Below are 17179 nucleotides of genomic sequence, written 5' to 3'. Positions count from 1 at the left end.
TGATATCACCAATTTCTAACTATGATATACAAATACCAACCACAAGAATAGGGTAATAAAGTGGAAGGTTTTTTTTATTAAATGAAAAGGAGACATTTAGACAACTCAACTGAACAGTGTTAGAGAATAAATAAAGAGTACAGAAGTAGAGAAGCAGAAGAGAATAGAAGAGAATAGAAGATAAGAGAAGAGAAGCAGAAACAAAGTGTGAAGTTGAGAATGAAAAGATATTCCTGTTTGTGAAGGTTTTGAGGAATACTAGATGGAGCTTTTAAGGACAGGCAAAGCTGGCATATTGCAAATAATTGCTTTATATTTTATCTCATTTTTTACAACATAAATACATAAGATCATGTTGGGGTTCTAATCAATCACACATAATTCCTATTTCTTAAACAACATAAGCCATGTGGCCATACTCCAAGTCACTTGGGCTGCCTTGTCTACTCTCACACACACATGTACCATATATATATATATATATATATATATATATATATATATATATATATATATATATATATATATATATATATATATATATATATACCTGACATATTAAGCTCAAAATTCAGGAAGTAGCGAAACAAAAGTAAAATTTAACTTCAAAGAAGATATTGTCTTGATCGGTTCATGCAATTCATGGTTAGAAATATAGTTATTCTATATCTTTAAAAAATAATTATTAGATTATTTTTCATCAAGTACACTTTTTTTTTAATCAGTAAAAAAGGTATCCGTGTCATGTTTAAATTGATAATAAAGTGAAAATGAAATCAAATGACACATTTATTTGGTTTAAATTAGTTTAACATAACACATTATTGGAAAAACTCGTATTTATTAGTTTGTAAACTCCAATTTTTATTTAATAAACTTCACCTGTCATTTTATAGGTTTTTTATAAATTTGAATTAATAATATTATGTGAACTAAAAATTAATTTTAATACCTTTCCTTGTTCCGTCCCAAAGGCCATTTTCTTTTTACTTCTTGAAAATACGGGTAAAGATTTTTCGTTCCGTAGTATATTTAAAAAGTAAAATGACAAATTTTACTTTGTTCCAATATATTTTATTTTATTACATCTATTCCAATCATGGCTAAATATTCAATATATCAATTTCACTAACGGTCAAATATTCAAAGTTTCCAACATAGTCATCTGGTTGAATCCATCCTAAGTTCTAATTATCTGAATAGTGAGTTCACTGTAGAAAACATTCATAGTTATCCTTATACGCAACTTCAAACTATATTGCTCCCAACGACCTAGTCGTAAGTTAAAATACTATAATTTTTCATACCAGTTAAGAAAAAACAGACAACAACTCCAAGTTGGCACGCAATGTGGAGGCAGAATTAAAATTGTTCTCTTCATTCAGAGGCCAATAATACCTACCTCACACCAAAAAGTTTGTCCCAATTCAACCCGAGAAAAAATCCCACGCTTGTTAATGTGCCATTACATTATGACTGAGAGCGACCTAAAAATGTAAGCTGAGTTATCAAGCATACTACTAGCTCCAGCCGTTGAATTTCTCAAATAACATAAATTATGCTAACGACCAACACCGTATCATCAGTGCTAAAAGTTTAACAGTAATAGTAACAACTGTCCCCTCCCTGAAGCCTTATTGCCCTCGTTATAGCAATTGACCCTAAATAAGGAAAATAAGAAAGCACGTCATTTAAGAAGTTAGTTAGCTTTGATTTATTTTACATGCTTCACCAACAGTGGTCATAACAAACTTGCAACGTAACGAATGTTTAAGCTGATAATTATTGATAATAATTATACAACGGACTAACAAGATACTTTCCAACAGACTGCAAGCCTATAAACAAGAATCAGAATTCTGGCAATCTACATTCACAAGTGGTGACTGATTTGACTTCAAGAAGCAGCATTTGAAACCTTTTGAGTGATCCCAAAACAAATTGATGCTATACAAAAATTCTATTTCAACCAATCAGCAACTGCCCTTCCAGCAAAATAACTAGAATTTTCAGCAAAAAAAACAGAGAACTTAATGGCAAACTAGTTTAATCCTACAAAGTCCAACTAGAAGCCGGAATCCCTTGTTTCTGGAACCAATCAGGCATGTGGAACTTTTCATAGAGCAAAGGTCTTACATCATTCAGCTCAGAAAGTTGCTTGAGAAGGGGGAGAATGACATCTAGAAGCTGTTACACGTCAAAAAACAGTAAATGGTCAGCAATTCATCAAAAAATTATGACTGATTTTTTTATTTATTTTGGTACTGATGGCTTTAATTTTCAATAGAAAATATCTTTCACCTGGGTGTCATGAGGTTGCCCAGCGGAAAAAGGAATGCATGGAATTCCATTCACTGGTTGCAATACAAAGCTGAAGGGATTATTGTCTACAATTACAATGCGGCAAAGATCCTTTGAAATGCAGGTGAGATCTTTGACATGTTCCCGATATTCCCTGCAAGCAACCAGCATTTATAAGAAAGCTTATACAAATTTATCCAGTGGACTCTGAACTTAAGACTTGAAGACATAGCCCCAAAATAACTCAAATAAGTTTTAAACTACAGAAATGATTCTGATTATAAAAAATGCAAATCCAATATTCAACTGTGACCTTGAGTATGCAGGACAGAGTCTAGAACTAAGAAATGGAAGAACAGAGAAAACTAAGCCCATGCATTACGATAGGAGGAGAGAGTTCAACTTGGGGTGACAGCTCTCGCTATACCAAAAATGAAAACATATACAAACCAGCTAGGCCAATTTGGATAAACATCCCAACACATACTCGCTGGAAAAAAAAATAAAAAATCAATTTTCATGTCTTTGCATAAAAATCAAGTATGCACTTCAATTTATGAAGAAATTTGATTAAATGGCTTATGAAAAAAATGTCAAGGTGCATAATTGATTTTTAACATATGAGAAGCTTGATCATTTAACCTGCTTGATTTATTTGATTCTACTCTCACTACGTGCTTATTCAAAAAAAAATCCACACTGGCTCTAGACACTTTTGTGCATCTCACCCATATTTATCTCTAATGAGTTTTGTAAAACTGACAAAAGAATCAAGACATTTAGCAAGAAAGTCCAAAGCACATAATACCTAAAAACTTAGAAGATAATATAAAAGCCATCCAGATTTTTTTTGGGGGGAAAAGGCTCTTACTGAATAAACCAATTCTTCTAGACCTGTAAGCACTATGATTTTTGAATTTGAAGATCCCAAACATCCATATATGTGTGTCTGTAGCACATATATAGATGATAGAAAAATAACATAAACATTTAGTTAAAAACAAAAATTTAAAAATAAGTAAATAGATAATTGCAGCACGGTTCTTTTATAACAGCACAAAACCTTCATACTGTTATAAAGTAAACTGCAGTTAAATTTAGCAAAGGCACATTTGGTCCAATAGAGTCGAGCATTAATAAAATATGAAGGCAACAAATTGCATCAAATATCAGTGCCTGTGTTTGTTTAATCAGTTTTGTTAAGATTCAATGACTGACCCTCAAATTAAAGATTAAATAGATTATAATATTAACTCACATGTAGTTGGCTGCCTACCAACAATCAAAATAGAAAGATTAATTACATAAAAAACAGAATACTGGATCGGAAACAAGACAGATGCACTCACGTGCTAATTGTTGAGGGCCGATAAAGCCGTAGACTGAATCGATTTTCCGCATCTATTCTGTCAACAAGGGGTCTAGCATAGCCTGTGAGAATTGATAGGCATATACATTAAACATAATTCCCAGAAGATGAATATGGACAAATGTAGCAGCTTAGTATTTTGAGACAAACCTTCAAGACCAGCAGTAAACAGCACCAAGTTGGCAAATTCACTCAGTTTCTTTAAGAATTCCTTCAACCCAGGGCGTTCAAATACTGTAACATAATTGATTTTTGGTTTTCCCTCTCCTTCCTTGAAAACCCAACATGCCCAAGTGAGTGTACAATATTCTACGTATTGCCAACTAATCAGATGCAAATTACAAAGTAACTTACCTTGTCTATCGATACACATTCCAGCTCAAACCAGTTCAAACCACCTTCGATTGCTTGAGTCCGTAGAGCAGCTGGCAAACTTGATGTCTCGTATGCACATACCAGTGTTTCATCCAAGTCCAGCACCACCTACAAGTACGCATGTAAGATCAAGTCTACATTAGAAACAGGAAATTAAGAAAAAAATAGTAACAATATTCAAGGAGAAGAGGAAGTAACAGAAGAAAACAACATAGAAAATGACATCATCAGTATTCTTCATCAAAAGAATGCACCCATATACCACTTTTCCTTTTCTTCTTTCTGACTAGTAAAAGATGTTACAATCCTGCATGTTATTCCTTTCTGTTCAGAAATTTGATTCCTTCACATGTTTAAAATAAAAAATATCATGCACCTTATATTTGACATGGCACTCTCTGACTTCAACCACAAACTGAGGAAGTACATAGTAGCACGAGTTGCATGCCAAATTTGGCATTTGCAAGTTTTAGCAAAGCGTGCATGAAAAGACCAGGAAATTAAAACTATAAACAACACAGTGAGAGAAGCTACACATTAAACATCGATGAGGAATTTTAAAAACACCACCATTTCTTACAAGCAAACTCAGGAACATGCAGCACACAGCAACATAAGACCAAAATTTAAAAAAAAAACATCAAGATGAACTGCATATGTTGTGACAAACAAGGGTGACTCAACTCTGTGAAGCAAGCAACAGAAATCAGTACACAACCAAACCCCAGAGCACTAGCTGCTACAATCATGTACCAAATGTCCCCAAATATAAGAAAGCCACTTCTAATGTTCTATCCTCTGTTTTGGATGCTTCCAAAACCCTTTAAGAGCAGAGAAGCCAACCATTTTCCACTTTGAGAAAGTCAACAAGACCATCACAATATGCATGCATGCCTTTGTAAAACTAAAACCAGAACACCTATCTATCCATGTTTGAACAAAATCCAAACACAAAAACTAGATACCAGGACTCTAAAAAAATTAAAACAAAAAACAAAAAAGAAGTACAAAAACAAGAAGACAACAAGCAAACGAAGCTGCAGGAACAAACGAAGTTTCAAGTATAAACAAAAGACAAAGCAAAACATCTTCATCCGCAAAACACAGATTCACACGCTCAGTTATCTTTCTATACCACAAGTATTCCTATTCACCTCCTTACATATACACATCTTTTAGCATCCTCCTCAAACCCTACTCAGATCATAGCCAAAGTCAGAAACAAGGTTTTTCAAAAATCCATAACAAGAAACAACAACTCCAGATATTATATATATTAAACACGAGAGGAATTAACACTTAGTCCTCCAGCATCTTTGTTTTCACTTCCGTTAAATATCATAAAACAGAAAAAGAGCGAAAAGAGTAATAAAACAAACAAAAAACGGAATAGTAAAATACCGTGAGTTTCTGGATGGGACGATCGGCGGGGGAATAATCAAGGGCTGTGATTTCAAGAGCAGACGGAGGAGGTGAATCGTGTTCGGCAAGCTCAACAGAGGGAAGAGGCTTGAAGGAAGAGGAAGATGGAGAGGAGGAAGAGGAAGAAGAGAAAGAGAGTAGAGGATAGTGACCTAAGGCTCTTATAATCTGAAAGAAGATCTGAAAGAAGAAGGCCAACCAACTCAACAGTGCCCTCCACACTTGCTGAGTCCTCGGCGAGTACACCTCCGCCTGAGTCAACTCGCCCATATCCAATCCAATAGACAGATAATACCCTAACCCAACCAACCCAACCCAAACAATTTATAAATCGCTTCTTCTGCTTTAAATTGCGTTTGTGCCGTGCTTCGTACGGGGTTTTATTCAGATTCTCTCTCTCTCTCTCATGCGTCTGATTTTCAGAGAGATGTGGTCACGGTGGTGCTTCGACGAGGTCTAGAGAGAGAGAGAGAAGGGGGAACGATACAAAAGAGAAAGGAGGGGAAAAGCCAACGCAGAATACCTCACGCGCTGCGGTTGCGCGTGAAGCCCTGGTGGCGCGTTACTCACGAATGGCTTCTAGGTTTCTCTATTATTTAAGAATTTTGGATTTTCGGATATTTTGCATTTTTTCCGCTCGTTGGAAATTGACTGGCTCACGTTAATACGACTCACTCAAAAACCAAAATCGCTTTCTTTATATTAAGTCCACTTAAAATCATTTTAGTCTTTATCATTTTCTCAACCGCGTCTTTCTAATCTCTTCAATCTAAAATTATCGCATATATTCCTTTTTTTATACTTTTTATTTTTTCTTATATTTTAATTTTAGTATAATAAGAAAAAATTAAGTAAAACATCATTATTTAATTGAAATAGTTTTCTATTATTTGTGCGACATTCATATATTTAAAAAAAGTAGATATAAGATTATGCGCGAGTACATATTAAATATATATAAATACTTAACTAATATACAATAGATATAAAAGAATGTGCATATATATAAACGATTAAGAGTAGTAATATTAACGAATCTGTTACATTTAAAAGTCTATATAGAATTCAGTTAAAGAAATTTAAATATTCATGTTATCCTATTTATATTTAAATAGTCATTAATTTATAAAAGTGATCTAAATTATATATTTACATGTATAATAAATGTAATTAATTTATTCATATAATTATCTTACTAGGCATTAAAACTTAATCAAAGCAAAATTTAAGATATGAGACATAATGAATCTAAGCATAATAGAAACAACTCTTGTTTAATGACAAACCATCAAATGTTATTTTTTTATTTTTATCAGCAATACCATCAAAAAAAAGTTATAACAAATAAGATTTGTATTATTTAAGAAACTGTTCTAAGAAATTACAAAAGTTAAAGAAGTCTCATTTTACTTATAGGATACCTCATTTAAAAACTGAAATATATCACTAATGATCTTGTGTAACATAAATTCATCTATTAAACTTTAATCTTGCAAAAAAAAAATCCCTAACAAAAAGGTAAATAATTTAAAGATTTGAAAGAAGAGAAAAACATATTTTAATTAAAATTATAATTGATCAAAATTTATCCCACTCACTCATCGTTTAACTAACAATCTTATGTTGAGAGGATGATGAAAAACAGTTTTAAAAGTATAACAAAATCAAAAATAATTTATAAATAAATAATTTAAAATGATAATAAAATTACAAATAAATAATTAAAATTCTAATTTATATATTGAACATAAAATAACTCTTATTTTCCATTTTGAAAGAAACTCCTCAGCTAAATTAAAATCGAATCTCATTTTTATTAAAGTTTTGAAAAGATAAAATTCTAAAAGATATTTATGGAGAATAAAATTAGTATTTTTAGTTATTTAAAAAAATTAAAAGTATCAATTATAAAAAATAAAAAACTAGAAGTCATTCATTTTTTAAATATTATAAAACATCGAATAATTACAATAATTTAACCAAAATCCCTAATTTGGATATGTATAGTTTTGTTTACTTTTTTATTAAAATCACGTGAAATTTTAAAAGAAATGACAGTGACATTTGTAGTCAAACAAAAAAAAATTGTTGGTATACACAAAAGGAAAACTTCTGTCGTAAGCTCTTTCTTATATTTTGCAAGAAAATTAAACTTTCAAATCTTAAAATGAAACTTGAAAGAAGAGATTCATTTAACTACTCTTAGAACGGAAATTAGCGGATTCTTTAAGAAAATAATGTAATTTTTTAGATTAATTATTAAAATAAGTAAAATTTTAAAAAGTTATTGAAGTAAATAAGTTGTGTGTAAAGTTGGTATGACTGAAATGTGTAACATCCATAATTTTATCCCTATTTGATGATATATTATGCATGAAATATATAATTAATATATATAAGTATCTCATATTGTATCTCATAATATCCCTCTTCTTAGAGATTTTAATATATATACAAAAGTTTAAAATTTTAAACATCTCAAATTTAAAAACATATAATTCCGTGACTGCTTACTGAGGAGTTCTATTACCTGTAATCTTATATGTTTTCATGTAAATACACAATCATCACAGATAAATAAATAAAAAAACACAACAAATAATAGGGTAATTTAGCTATATAAAAATTTCTATATAATTTCAATTTCAAATTAATAAACATAATTCATCAAGTCTCATACCATTTCTCAAACCATCAAGTGTCTATCTTAAATCATCATTCACATTACTTATGTCAAATTTCTACTGACTCACATACTCAAACACTTGACTTTACTACTTGAAGACTCGTGTATTGAAATTTTGCACTTGTCCTACTACTAGATGTGGAACAATCATGCGCACAATCATATTAATATTTCATAGTCTCATTATCTCATATGATAGGGTAAATTCATATGACTTGAAAGACTATATTATATTTCAAACCACATACAAAGTCATATGAACCTCCTTCAACTCTCACGATCTGAATAATTTCATCTATGTGATTCTGTTATATCATATTAGTAAAGTTATGATCGTCTCATCAACATGACACTCACAAATCAATACACTCTAATAACAAGCTCAAAACGACATTTTCTTTCCTAAAAATACTATGTTTTGATCAAACTTTCACATCATTTCATTCTTTATATAATCCATAAATACACTATTCAATCACATAATATTTTAAACATTCTAAACCCTCCAAATATATCTAAAAATTCACATAATGAACAATAATCAATAATAAACCATGCAAAAATAATAATATATATTTTTTTTAAATGGCTTGAGTGAAAGATTTTGGTGTGAGCAAAATTGGACTAGCATGCACCCAGGATTTTCTTTGGCTTGAGCGAAAAATTTTAGTCTGAGCGAAAATGAACCAGTGTGCACCTATGATTTTTTGGCTTGAGCGAAAAATTTTCATTTAAACAAAAATGGACCAGTGGGCACCCCAGAATTTCCCCATTTTTTCATTTCGTTTGAGCGAAAATGGACCAGAAAATACCTCCCCCATTTTCGCTTAGACTAGATCTCATATTGTTTGAGCGAAAATAGATCAAAGAGCACCTAATATTTTCATTCAAATTGTTATTTTATCAAATATACTAAACCAAAGTAACAAATTCCCAGTTAGAGTTGGATAATTACTCTAAATCAAAATCAAACAACCAATACCCAACAACATTATTCTTTAAGTGATTTATCAAACTATTTAAATACATTCATTTACTTATTCAAATAAAAAACAATATAATTTTATAACATCTACCATATATAAATTTTCACATTCTAATCTCAATCAACTTCTAATATACTTAAAACAAACAATCCTGTAAGAATTTTTTAGACTAGTGACCACATCACCCCCACTTCCAAATCTTCTAGCCTAGGGTTTTATTGAAAATTTAAAACTAGCTTCCCTTACCTGAACTTGAGCAGATACTCACTAAGAGCTTCAGATCTATCAAAAGTTCAAGGGTAGCTTATCCCGCATCACAAAGTCTTGATAAAAAAATCTAACTATATTACTAGGACCCTGAAGCTAACATAGGGAATGTGTGGAGATTTGATGGAGCGGACGTAAGAGGATGTGAGAAAAAAGTGTGAAAAAAGTAATAGTGTTTAGATTGAGGTATGTTAGAATGGATTTGTGAAGAAAGTTTATGAAAATTTGTTAGTGATGTGATGGTTGTAAAGGAATTTTAATTTTTTTTAAAGGTATAAAATGTTACTTTGCAAATTTACTCTTACCTATTAAAAAAATTAATAATCAAATGAGTTTTTTTTTTTAAAAAAAATAAACAACTTTCACATATTCATAGATTTAAAAATTATAATTAAAAAATTAATATATATTAAATATAAATAAGTATAATTTAAAAATTATAATTAAAAAAATATGTATTCAACAAATTAAATAAAAATAACACTTCACTTAATTTTTTAAAATATTAAATATGTATCATAAAATTCGAAAATAAATCAGATATTATATAATTAAAAAAAATAATTTAAAAAACCCTTTAATAATGAAAATAAAAAATACTATAATGAAAAAATATAATGTAATTAACAATAGAAAAAATTTCATAAAAAAATAATTAAATAAATTACAACTCTTAAATATAATAATTATACACAAAAATATATTAATATAGACACAACAACAAATTAAATAAAAACAAAAATTCTAAGTAATTTCTTAAAACATTAAACATATATTATAAAATTGGAAAATAAATCACATCTTATATAAATAAAAAATACTATTTTTTAATATTAAAAAATCTTGCACTAATGAAAAATAAAAATACTATAACAAGAGAACAAATGAGTATAAATTCTAAAAATAATACATGGTGACTGACTTTTGTTTTATATCTCTTTATTTGTTTGCGAACTTTTTCTTTATATCTCTTTATTTGTTTGCGAACCGTATATCAAATAAGTAAACAAAGCTTTGGAGAGAAGAAAAATTAAAAAAAAAAAAATTAGAAAGATGATTATTGTTTTAATATGAAACCTAAATAACTGAAATTTTTTATTTATATATTTTTTATTTTTATTGTAATATTCAAGTGTTGTTTAAAATATATGATTATTTTATAAATCTTTACAATAATATACTTGATTTAAAATAATTCATAAAATTACGCTACTTATTTATTTTAATAATTTTTTAAAATTTTATTTATTTTAGTAATTATCCTAAAAATTAATCTACTTTCATAGAAAAATCAAAACTAGCGTTGCTATGCATAAATATTTGTATATTACAATTTAATTAAAAAATATCTTAATAATTAATATAATAATAAACATAATTAAATTTAATTTTTTTTATAAATTTAGTGGGACAAAAACTAAAAATATTCAATTTTATGAATTATTTAGAATTTAATTACAGCCTCAAAGAATTATTAGTTGTGGTAAGGATATACTATAATTAGGGGAGGAAGAGAGATGATAATGATTAATGATTGAGGCGGTGTTGGAAACGCGGTGTGAAGGAGCGTGAGGAAAGAGGATGTTGATGATTGGCATGAACAAAAGAGCTAACAAATGATATTAAAGAATAGGAAGGTGCAGTGATAATGAATGAGCCAATAACAAAAGACAATTTTGGAGTCTTTAAAGACTCTGTTCATCTTCTTCAATTATTATATTACAATTTCAGAGTACATTAATTTTGATACATGGTTGCAGTCATAGCTTTTTACTTTTCCAACTTAGACTCAGAGCTATAAAATTGTAAAATAATTATTAAGAGAAAACACTTTAAATTTAATTCCGTACATAAAATTTATACTCATTTATATCTTATAAAAAGAATGTTCGAAAAAAATAGAATATTGTATTTTAAAAAAAATTGTAAAAAAATTTAGTATGTACAAGCTCCAACTTACGTTTAAAAAATAATATATACTTTTCTTTTTTGAAATAGTTTTGACTGAAACCTGTAAAAGTTACTAATGTGTTATTATTTCATTTAAAAAAGTATTTTGAAAAGGTTTAAGCAAACATATTTTAAATTATTTTTTAATTTTACTAAAAACATATTTTCTTAAATTAAATAAGATTGTTAGTCTGCTCTTGCTACTAGTTCAACTGTAATAGTTTCATTACTTTATGAGTCTGTTATATTTCATTAATAATATACATTTTAGTGAGATTAAATTAAATAAAAATTATTTATTTTAGATATATAATAATTTTGACTTAGAATTGAAAAGTATCAATTTCATGTCATGAAATATAACATCCTAAAAACATACCTCACTAATATATACATTTATTATATCTGTTATTTGTATGTATATACATAAAAGTCTTATGTTTTCTCTTGCTCTTAAGATTGCTATTTGCAATATCCTTTTGGATAAAATGTGATTATAATAATACATATATAAAGACGAGTAGTAAATTAATTATTTAAACAACCATATGATACATTATATAACATAATCACTTGCATGTCATTTTCACTTCACTGAAAATCATAATAAATTACACTTAATTATTAATTGCATCTTAATTATTCAAAATATTCATATTAGACATTTTTACAAAATCTAAACACTTTAGTGTCGAAAGTGTATTAGAAAATTGGTCATTAACTTTTTATTATAAAGTGATTTGTTACACCTACTTTATAACAACTGATGTATAAGTTTTTTTTTTCTCAAAGTCTAGTTGTTATGAGGTATATTTCTTTTTTAATGGTTAACATCACCAACTACATCTAGTTATTACTCACCACACACCTTGATTTTTTTTTAATTGTTAACATCACCAACTACATCTTGATTTTCAATGTTGTTTTTGAAATCAAAGCAAGTTTCTCTAAAATTGATAACATAGAGTACAATTTAGGTGGATTCTTAAAGGACTTATATTGATTTTATTTAATATGTAATATTATTATTGTATAAATTAAAATTGGGGGTTTAAGGATTGAAAAGTGTGAAATACAAGGTAAATACGCAACAAAATGTAAGAAATTGAACTCAAGAAATAAAAAGTCTCACATATTCAAGAACCAAAAATTTCTCTTATCATAATTATCTAAATATTCAAATCCAATTTAACAATTATCTCATTCAATTAATCAATCAAATCAATTATAGGAATCAAATCAAAATATCATTCAATCTCTATATAAGTGTTAAGATTTAATTGATTCTTAATTTGATTTATAAAATCAGAAACTCAAATTGTAATCACAAAGTGAAAAACCAAATTTAGATAATAGAAGAACAAACTCGAAGCGTTAAACATTGGTGTAAAACTCTATTCGATTGTTTGATTTTGATTTTGTGAATTGACCCTAGATAATTAGTTATTCGTGGATAAAGAACGAATAATAGAAAACACATGAAAAAGAAAACACAAACATAATTTTAGAAATGAGAAAAAAAAATATGAAATGACAATTCCTAAAATTGCAAAACTAAACAAATGATTTGTGTCTCCCTATTTATAACACATTTAGGTTATACATATGTTTTGAAATATAAAGTAAACATGGACCTAAATGTGAGATCTAATTAAATCCATAAACTCAATTACAAAATTTTAGACTAAAACAATGAGAATCGAATATACATGAATTCGTTTACAAAATTCAACAAACATGTCTTAATTTCAAAAAATCATATAAAATAATAGAGAACGCAAAAAATAATATGTACAACAAAAGTTATGGACAAAACAGTAAGGTCAAATTAGCCAAAAATATAAAATTAAAGTAAATATGTACATTGAACTCAATTTATTACTACTAAAAGAAAAGTTAAAAAATTGAAAAATAAAACACATGAAAAGTGTTTTAATATACAATAAAGATATAATAGTTTGCATAAAATATGTGTTATCACACCTGTAGAAGGGTTAATTTACTACTCTAGGTATAACTTACATAATGATACTAGGTCCTAATGCAAATATTCACATACATTATACATCATCAACATACCTTACCATTGCATGCATTTCATCACATCACATATATAAAAGATAGGCGTGTGTATCTCATTCCCTTACGCACATTGTAAATAAACCATAACAACATCAAATGCACGTTGTTTGAGCAAGTTCGCATCCATTACATAATCTTTTTGCCTAGCATAAAGGAAGACTTTCTCGCCTAAGTGACCATCTCCAAAGAAGAGCAAGCTAGTCTAGTATCTCTATTTATTATTCTCGCGTTCGCTTGCTCAAACGCTTACATGTCGCTTGAGCAACCTACATTTACCACTTGAGTGTTCTTATAATGTTTGAGTGATTCTATTCATTGTCTAAATTAACAAGTTTTAGAATTACCAAACACATTATCTCCTCAACGTTTTAGTTATTACATTATCACTTGAACGAGAATGCGCAATTGCATGGTCTAACATCATATAAAAAAACCATGCATCATTGTCACACCTCAATGTTTGAGCGACTTCTTATTACTTGTTCTATAGTAAAGATAATTTTTGTGCCAAACCCACAAAAATCATAGCTTTTAGAAACCCTTTCCAAAATCGCCCCTTAACCTATTTTCTAGAAGATGTAGGCTAGCTTGAGAAGCAATCCACTTTGACCTACCTTTCAGAAGGTTTCTCACAAAGGACGCTCCTACCCCTCTCACTCTTACTCTCCCAGCCACTCTCCCCTATATAAAGGGGGTTTGCCTCATGTATTTGACACTTGAATTTGAATATAGAAGAGTAACTTTGCTTGAGTGATTAATGAACTTTCTCTCCTAAAGTTATTGGGTCTTATCTTGAGTGTAGTGCACCTCAAGTGGCGGCTCCTCACCATTTATCTTGGAACCATCCACCACTCCAAGTGGGGTGACCATTCACCACTCCAAGTGACGTGACCATTCCATAATAATCTCCTCCATAAGCTTCTTTCACTCTTTCTCTTTATCCTTCCTCCATTTATGCCTTGTCTTTCCATTCATGTTCTTTATTTCTCTTTTCCCATTCGGTCATTTCTATCTTATCTCTTTAATTTTGCAATCATCATCTTCACCTATATTGTGTTTTTTCTTTAATTTTTTAATAGAGAACCTTCACACTTAAGTTTGTGTCCAATGACAATTATTTTTGAGTTTATCACCACATTCTGCTTAATTCAAAAATCATAAACAAAATGAAATTTTAAAAACAATTAAGTTTTAAGTATGAGTATTTTTAATTAATTTTTTATTTTAAAAAATATTTTATATTAAATTTTTAAATATTTTTTTTAATTTTTGTTTAAGTATTTTACATGTCGTTAATGACGATATAAGTGTTATTCTTATATTTTCTCCTTCATCTCACTTTTTTTTCATTTTCATTTGATTAACTCTGTAATTCATTTTTCAACGACAAGTTAACCACGAGTTGAAGAAAAGTCAAAGATTAAATTTTTTCGTTAAAAAGGGACAATTTCGTACCCAAATGAATTAGTACTTTCAAAATATTACTTTTTTTTAGATAAAAATTCACCTTTTAAATTTTTTTATTTATTATTTTAAAAATTGGAGACGTTATTCATTATTATATTTTTTATTATACTATTATTACATGAAAAACATTTAGGTATATATTAACTAGCTTTTCCATAAATATTTATAAAAGAAAAATGAGAAGAATTTGTTTTATAAAGTTAGAATTAATTTATACACAAATCAATATCTAAAAAAAGTTTATAAATTGTTTAATTTTTTATTTAAATTTGTAAATAAGCTAATTTTAACTAATAGAAAAATCATTTATTTAGTTTTTCCTTAACAGCCTTTTAGCCTATAAGATGTATAGGATGTGAAGGTGAGAAAAGAGTAAATAATAGTAATGAAGTAAACTTAATTTTAATAAAACCTCGAAGATTATTTGTTTATTTATTAAGGTATAAATATGCACTATAACTTTATTCCGTATATAAATAAACTGAAAGAGCAATTGATTCATTAATACTCAATAAGAATACTTTTTAATGTCATAAAAGTATCTAATAAAGACATGGAAACCCATTTCCAAAAATGTTCTTAATTAATTGGACACGCAAGTATATACTTCTATCATTATCTCGCAATAAGTATCGTCCTAGGTGTAATCATTCATTTTGTGCTTTGATGTAAGTGTTTCAAATAAAACAAAAAGAGAAGGTTCAGAGGTGATAATAGAAATTATGGATGGTGTCTATAGTAAAAATAGTCCATGCTTGGATTGTTTTTATCTGTATCTAAGTGCATCTAGTGGTTTTGTGAAGTGTAAAATAATATTTAGAAATTTCTCTTTCTTTTCTTTCACAAATTCATTTTGGTTGCTTCTTTCTACACCTCCGTAATTTCTTGTGACACTCACATCTTAAAATACAAAACATACTCTTTATTCTATTATTTTTTTCATTTTGTAATGAATGATCTGGACAAACTTAGAATGATGGAATTTCATAAAGTATTGATGAGTTCTATAATCTAAAATGTGTTTCTTTAAAAGAATATATTTTAAATCATACTATAAGGAAGATATTTCCAAATTACAAAATCAATAACGTATTTTTAGACTTAGAATATCTTTTAAATTTTATAATCTATAATTTATTTATTTTTAAATAAAAAGATATTTCAGATTGTAAAATCTGAAAGATATTTCTAAATTTGAAAACATCTTTCGAAATCTATAATTCAGAAAATATAAATAAAAAAAATAGATGTCGAACTAGGGATGGCAAAGCGGGACGGGCCATACGGGTCGGCCCACGGCCCGCAGGTAAAAAACGCAGGGCGGGCTTACCTTTTCAACCCGCTAACCCGCATTAGCATGCGGCCCACGCGGGGCGGGGCGGGTTGACCCGCAAGAAAAAAAATTGTCATTGTTTTAATGTGTGCAAATGACGGAGAATATTATAATTATAAAAAAATAGATGAAAGTTCTTTTAAGGCGGCATCCAATGTTATTGAAATGGAAGAATGTCAATAATATTTATGTTTAATGTTTATGTTTATGTTTAATGTTTTGGAATTAGGTATTTTTAATGTTTTGGAAGTGGAAGAATAGTGATATTTGATATTTATCTTAATGTTTAATTTTTTGATGTTTGACCATGTTTGAAAAGGAGGAAAAAAAATGGGTTTGATAGTAACAAATATATAGGTTTAATTTGACAATATTTTAAGAACAAAATATAAAAAAAAAATATTTAATTTAAAAAAAAAAGAACGCAGTCTAGCCCACAAACTCGCGGGCCAGCTCTTATGCGGGGCGGGTCAGGAATTCTAACTTGCAATAACTTTACAGGACGAGCCAACCCGACCCGCATTTTTGCGGACCAAGCGCAGAGTGGACTAATGCGGGGCGGGCTGACCCGCTTTGCCACCCCTACGTCGAACTAATCAATAATGTGAAATAGGTATAAAAAAAGTTTATTGAGTAAGATTTTTCTCCTTTTTATTTTTATTTTCTTCAATTTTTATTTCTTCTTCCATATATAACTCATTTAAGATTTGGAGATTTGAGGGTATACAGGGTTTCAAGTTTGAACTAAATTGTGGGATGTTTGATAGTTGGAATTTGAGTTTGAGGCAATCAAAGAGTTTCTTTATATTGTTTTTTTTTTGGTTCTCTTCTTAAACTCTTGTTTTATTAGGTTATAACAAAAACCAAATGTAAAAGAAATTAGTTTTATTATAATTTTCAAATTGAGGTACAAGTTGCAATTTGATAACGTGATGTTATTG

The 17179-nt window shown here is 28.6% G+C and overlaps 1 protein-coding gene across 1 annotated transcript; it reads right to left on the bottom strand.

Annotated features, from left to right (window-relative positions):
* Positions 1–1760: 1760 nt before the first annotated feature.
* LOC137827257 (uncharacterized) lies at positions 1761–6204 on the bottom strand. The gene is made up of 6 exons (XM_068633530.1): positions 5447–6204; positions 4025–4153; positions 3821–3941; positions 3651–3732; positions 2302–2455; positions 1761–2187 (listed from the first exon to the last, which is right to left on the bottom strand). The coding sequence occupies exons 1-6, from the start codon at positions 5735–5737 to the stop codon at positions 2053–2055; spliced, it is 912 nt and encodes a 303-aa protein (XP_068489631.1). The 5' UTR covers positions 5738–6204; the 3' UTR covers positions 1761–2052.
* Between the last annotated feature and the right edge of the window lie 10975 nt (positions 6205–17179).

This window comes from Phaseolus vulgaris, chromosome 8 (genome assembly GCF_000499845.2).
Source record: "Phaseolus vulgaris cultivar G19833 chromosome 8, P. vulgaris v2.0, whole genome shotgun sequence".
NCBI lineage: Eukaryota > Viridiplantae > Streptophyta > Magnoliopsida > Fabales > Fabaceae > Phaseolus > Phaseolus vulgaris.
This window is presented reverse-complemented; position numbering and strand designations above follow the sequence as displayed.

Excerpts from the sequence above, each read along its gene's own strand:
- LOC137827257 (XM_068633530.1), bottom strand. The coding sequence starts at position 5,737 with ATGGGCGAGTTGACTCAGGCGGAGGTGTACTCGCCGAGGACTCAGCAA. Across the intron at positions 4,154-5,446 it reads GTCCCATCCAGAAACTCACG|GTGGTGCTGGACTTGGATGA; the intron begins GTATTTTACTAT and ends GCGTACTTGTAG. Across the intron at positions 2,456-3,650 it reads CGGCCCTCAACAATTAGCAC|GGAATATCGGGAACATGTCA; the intron begins GTGAGTGCATCT and ends GGTTGCTTGCAG.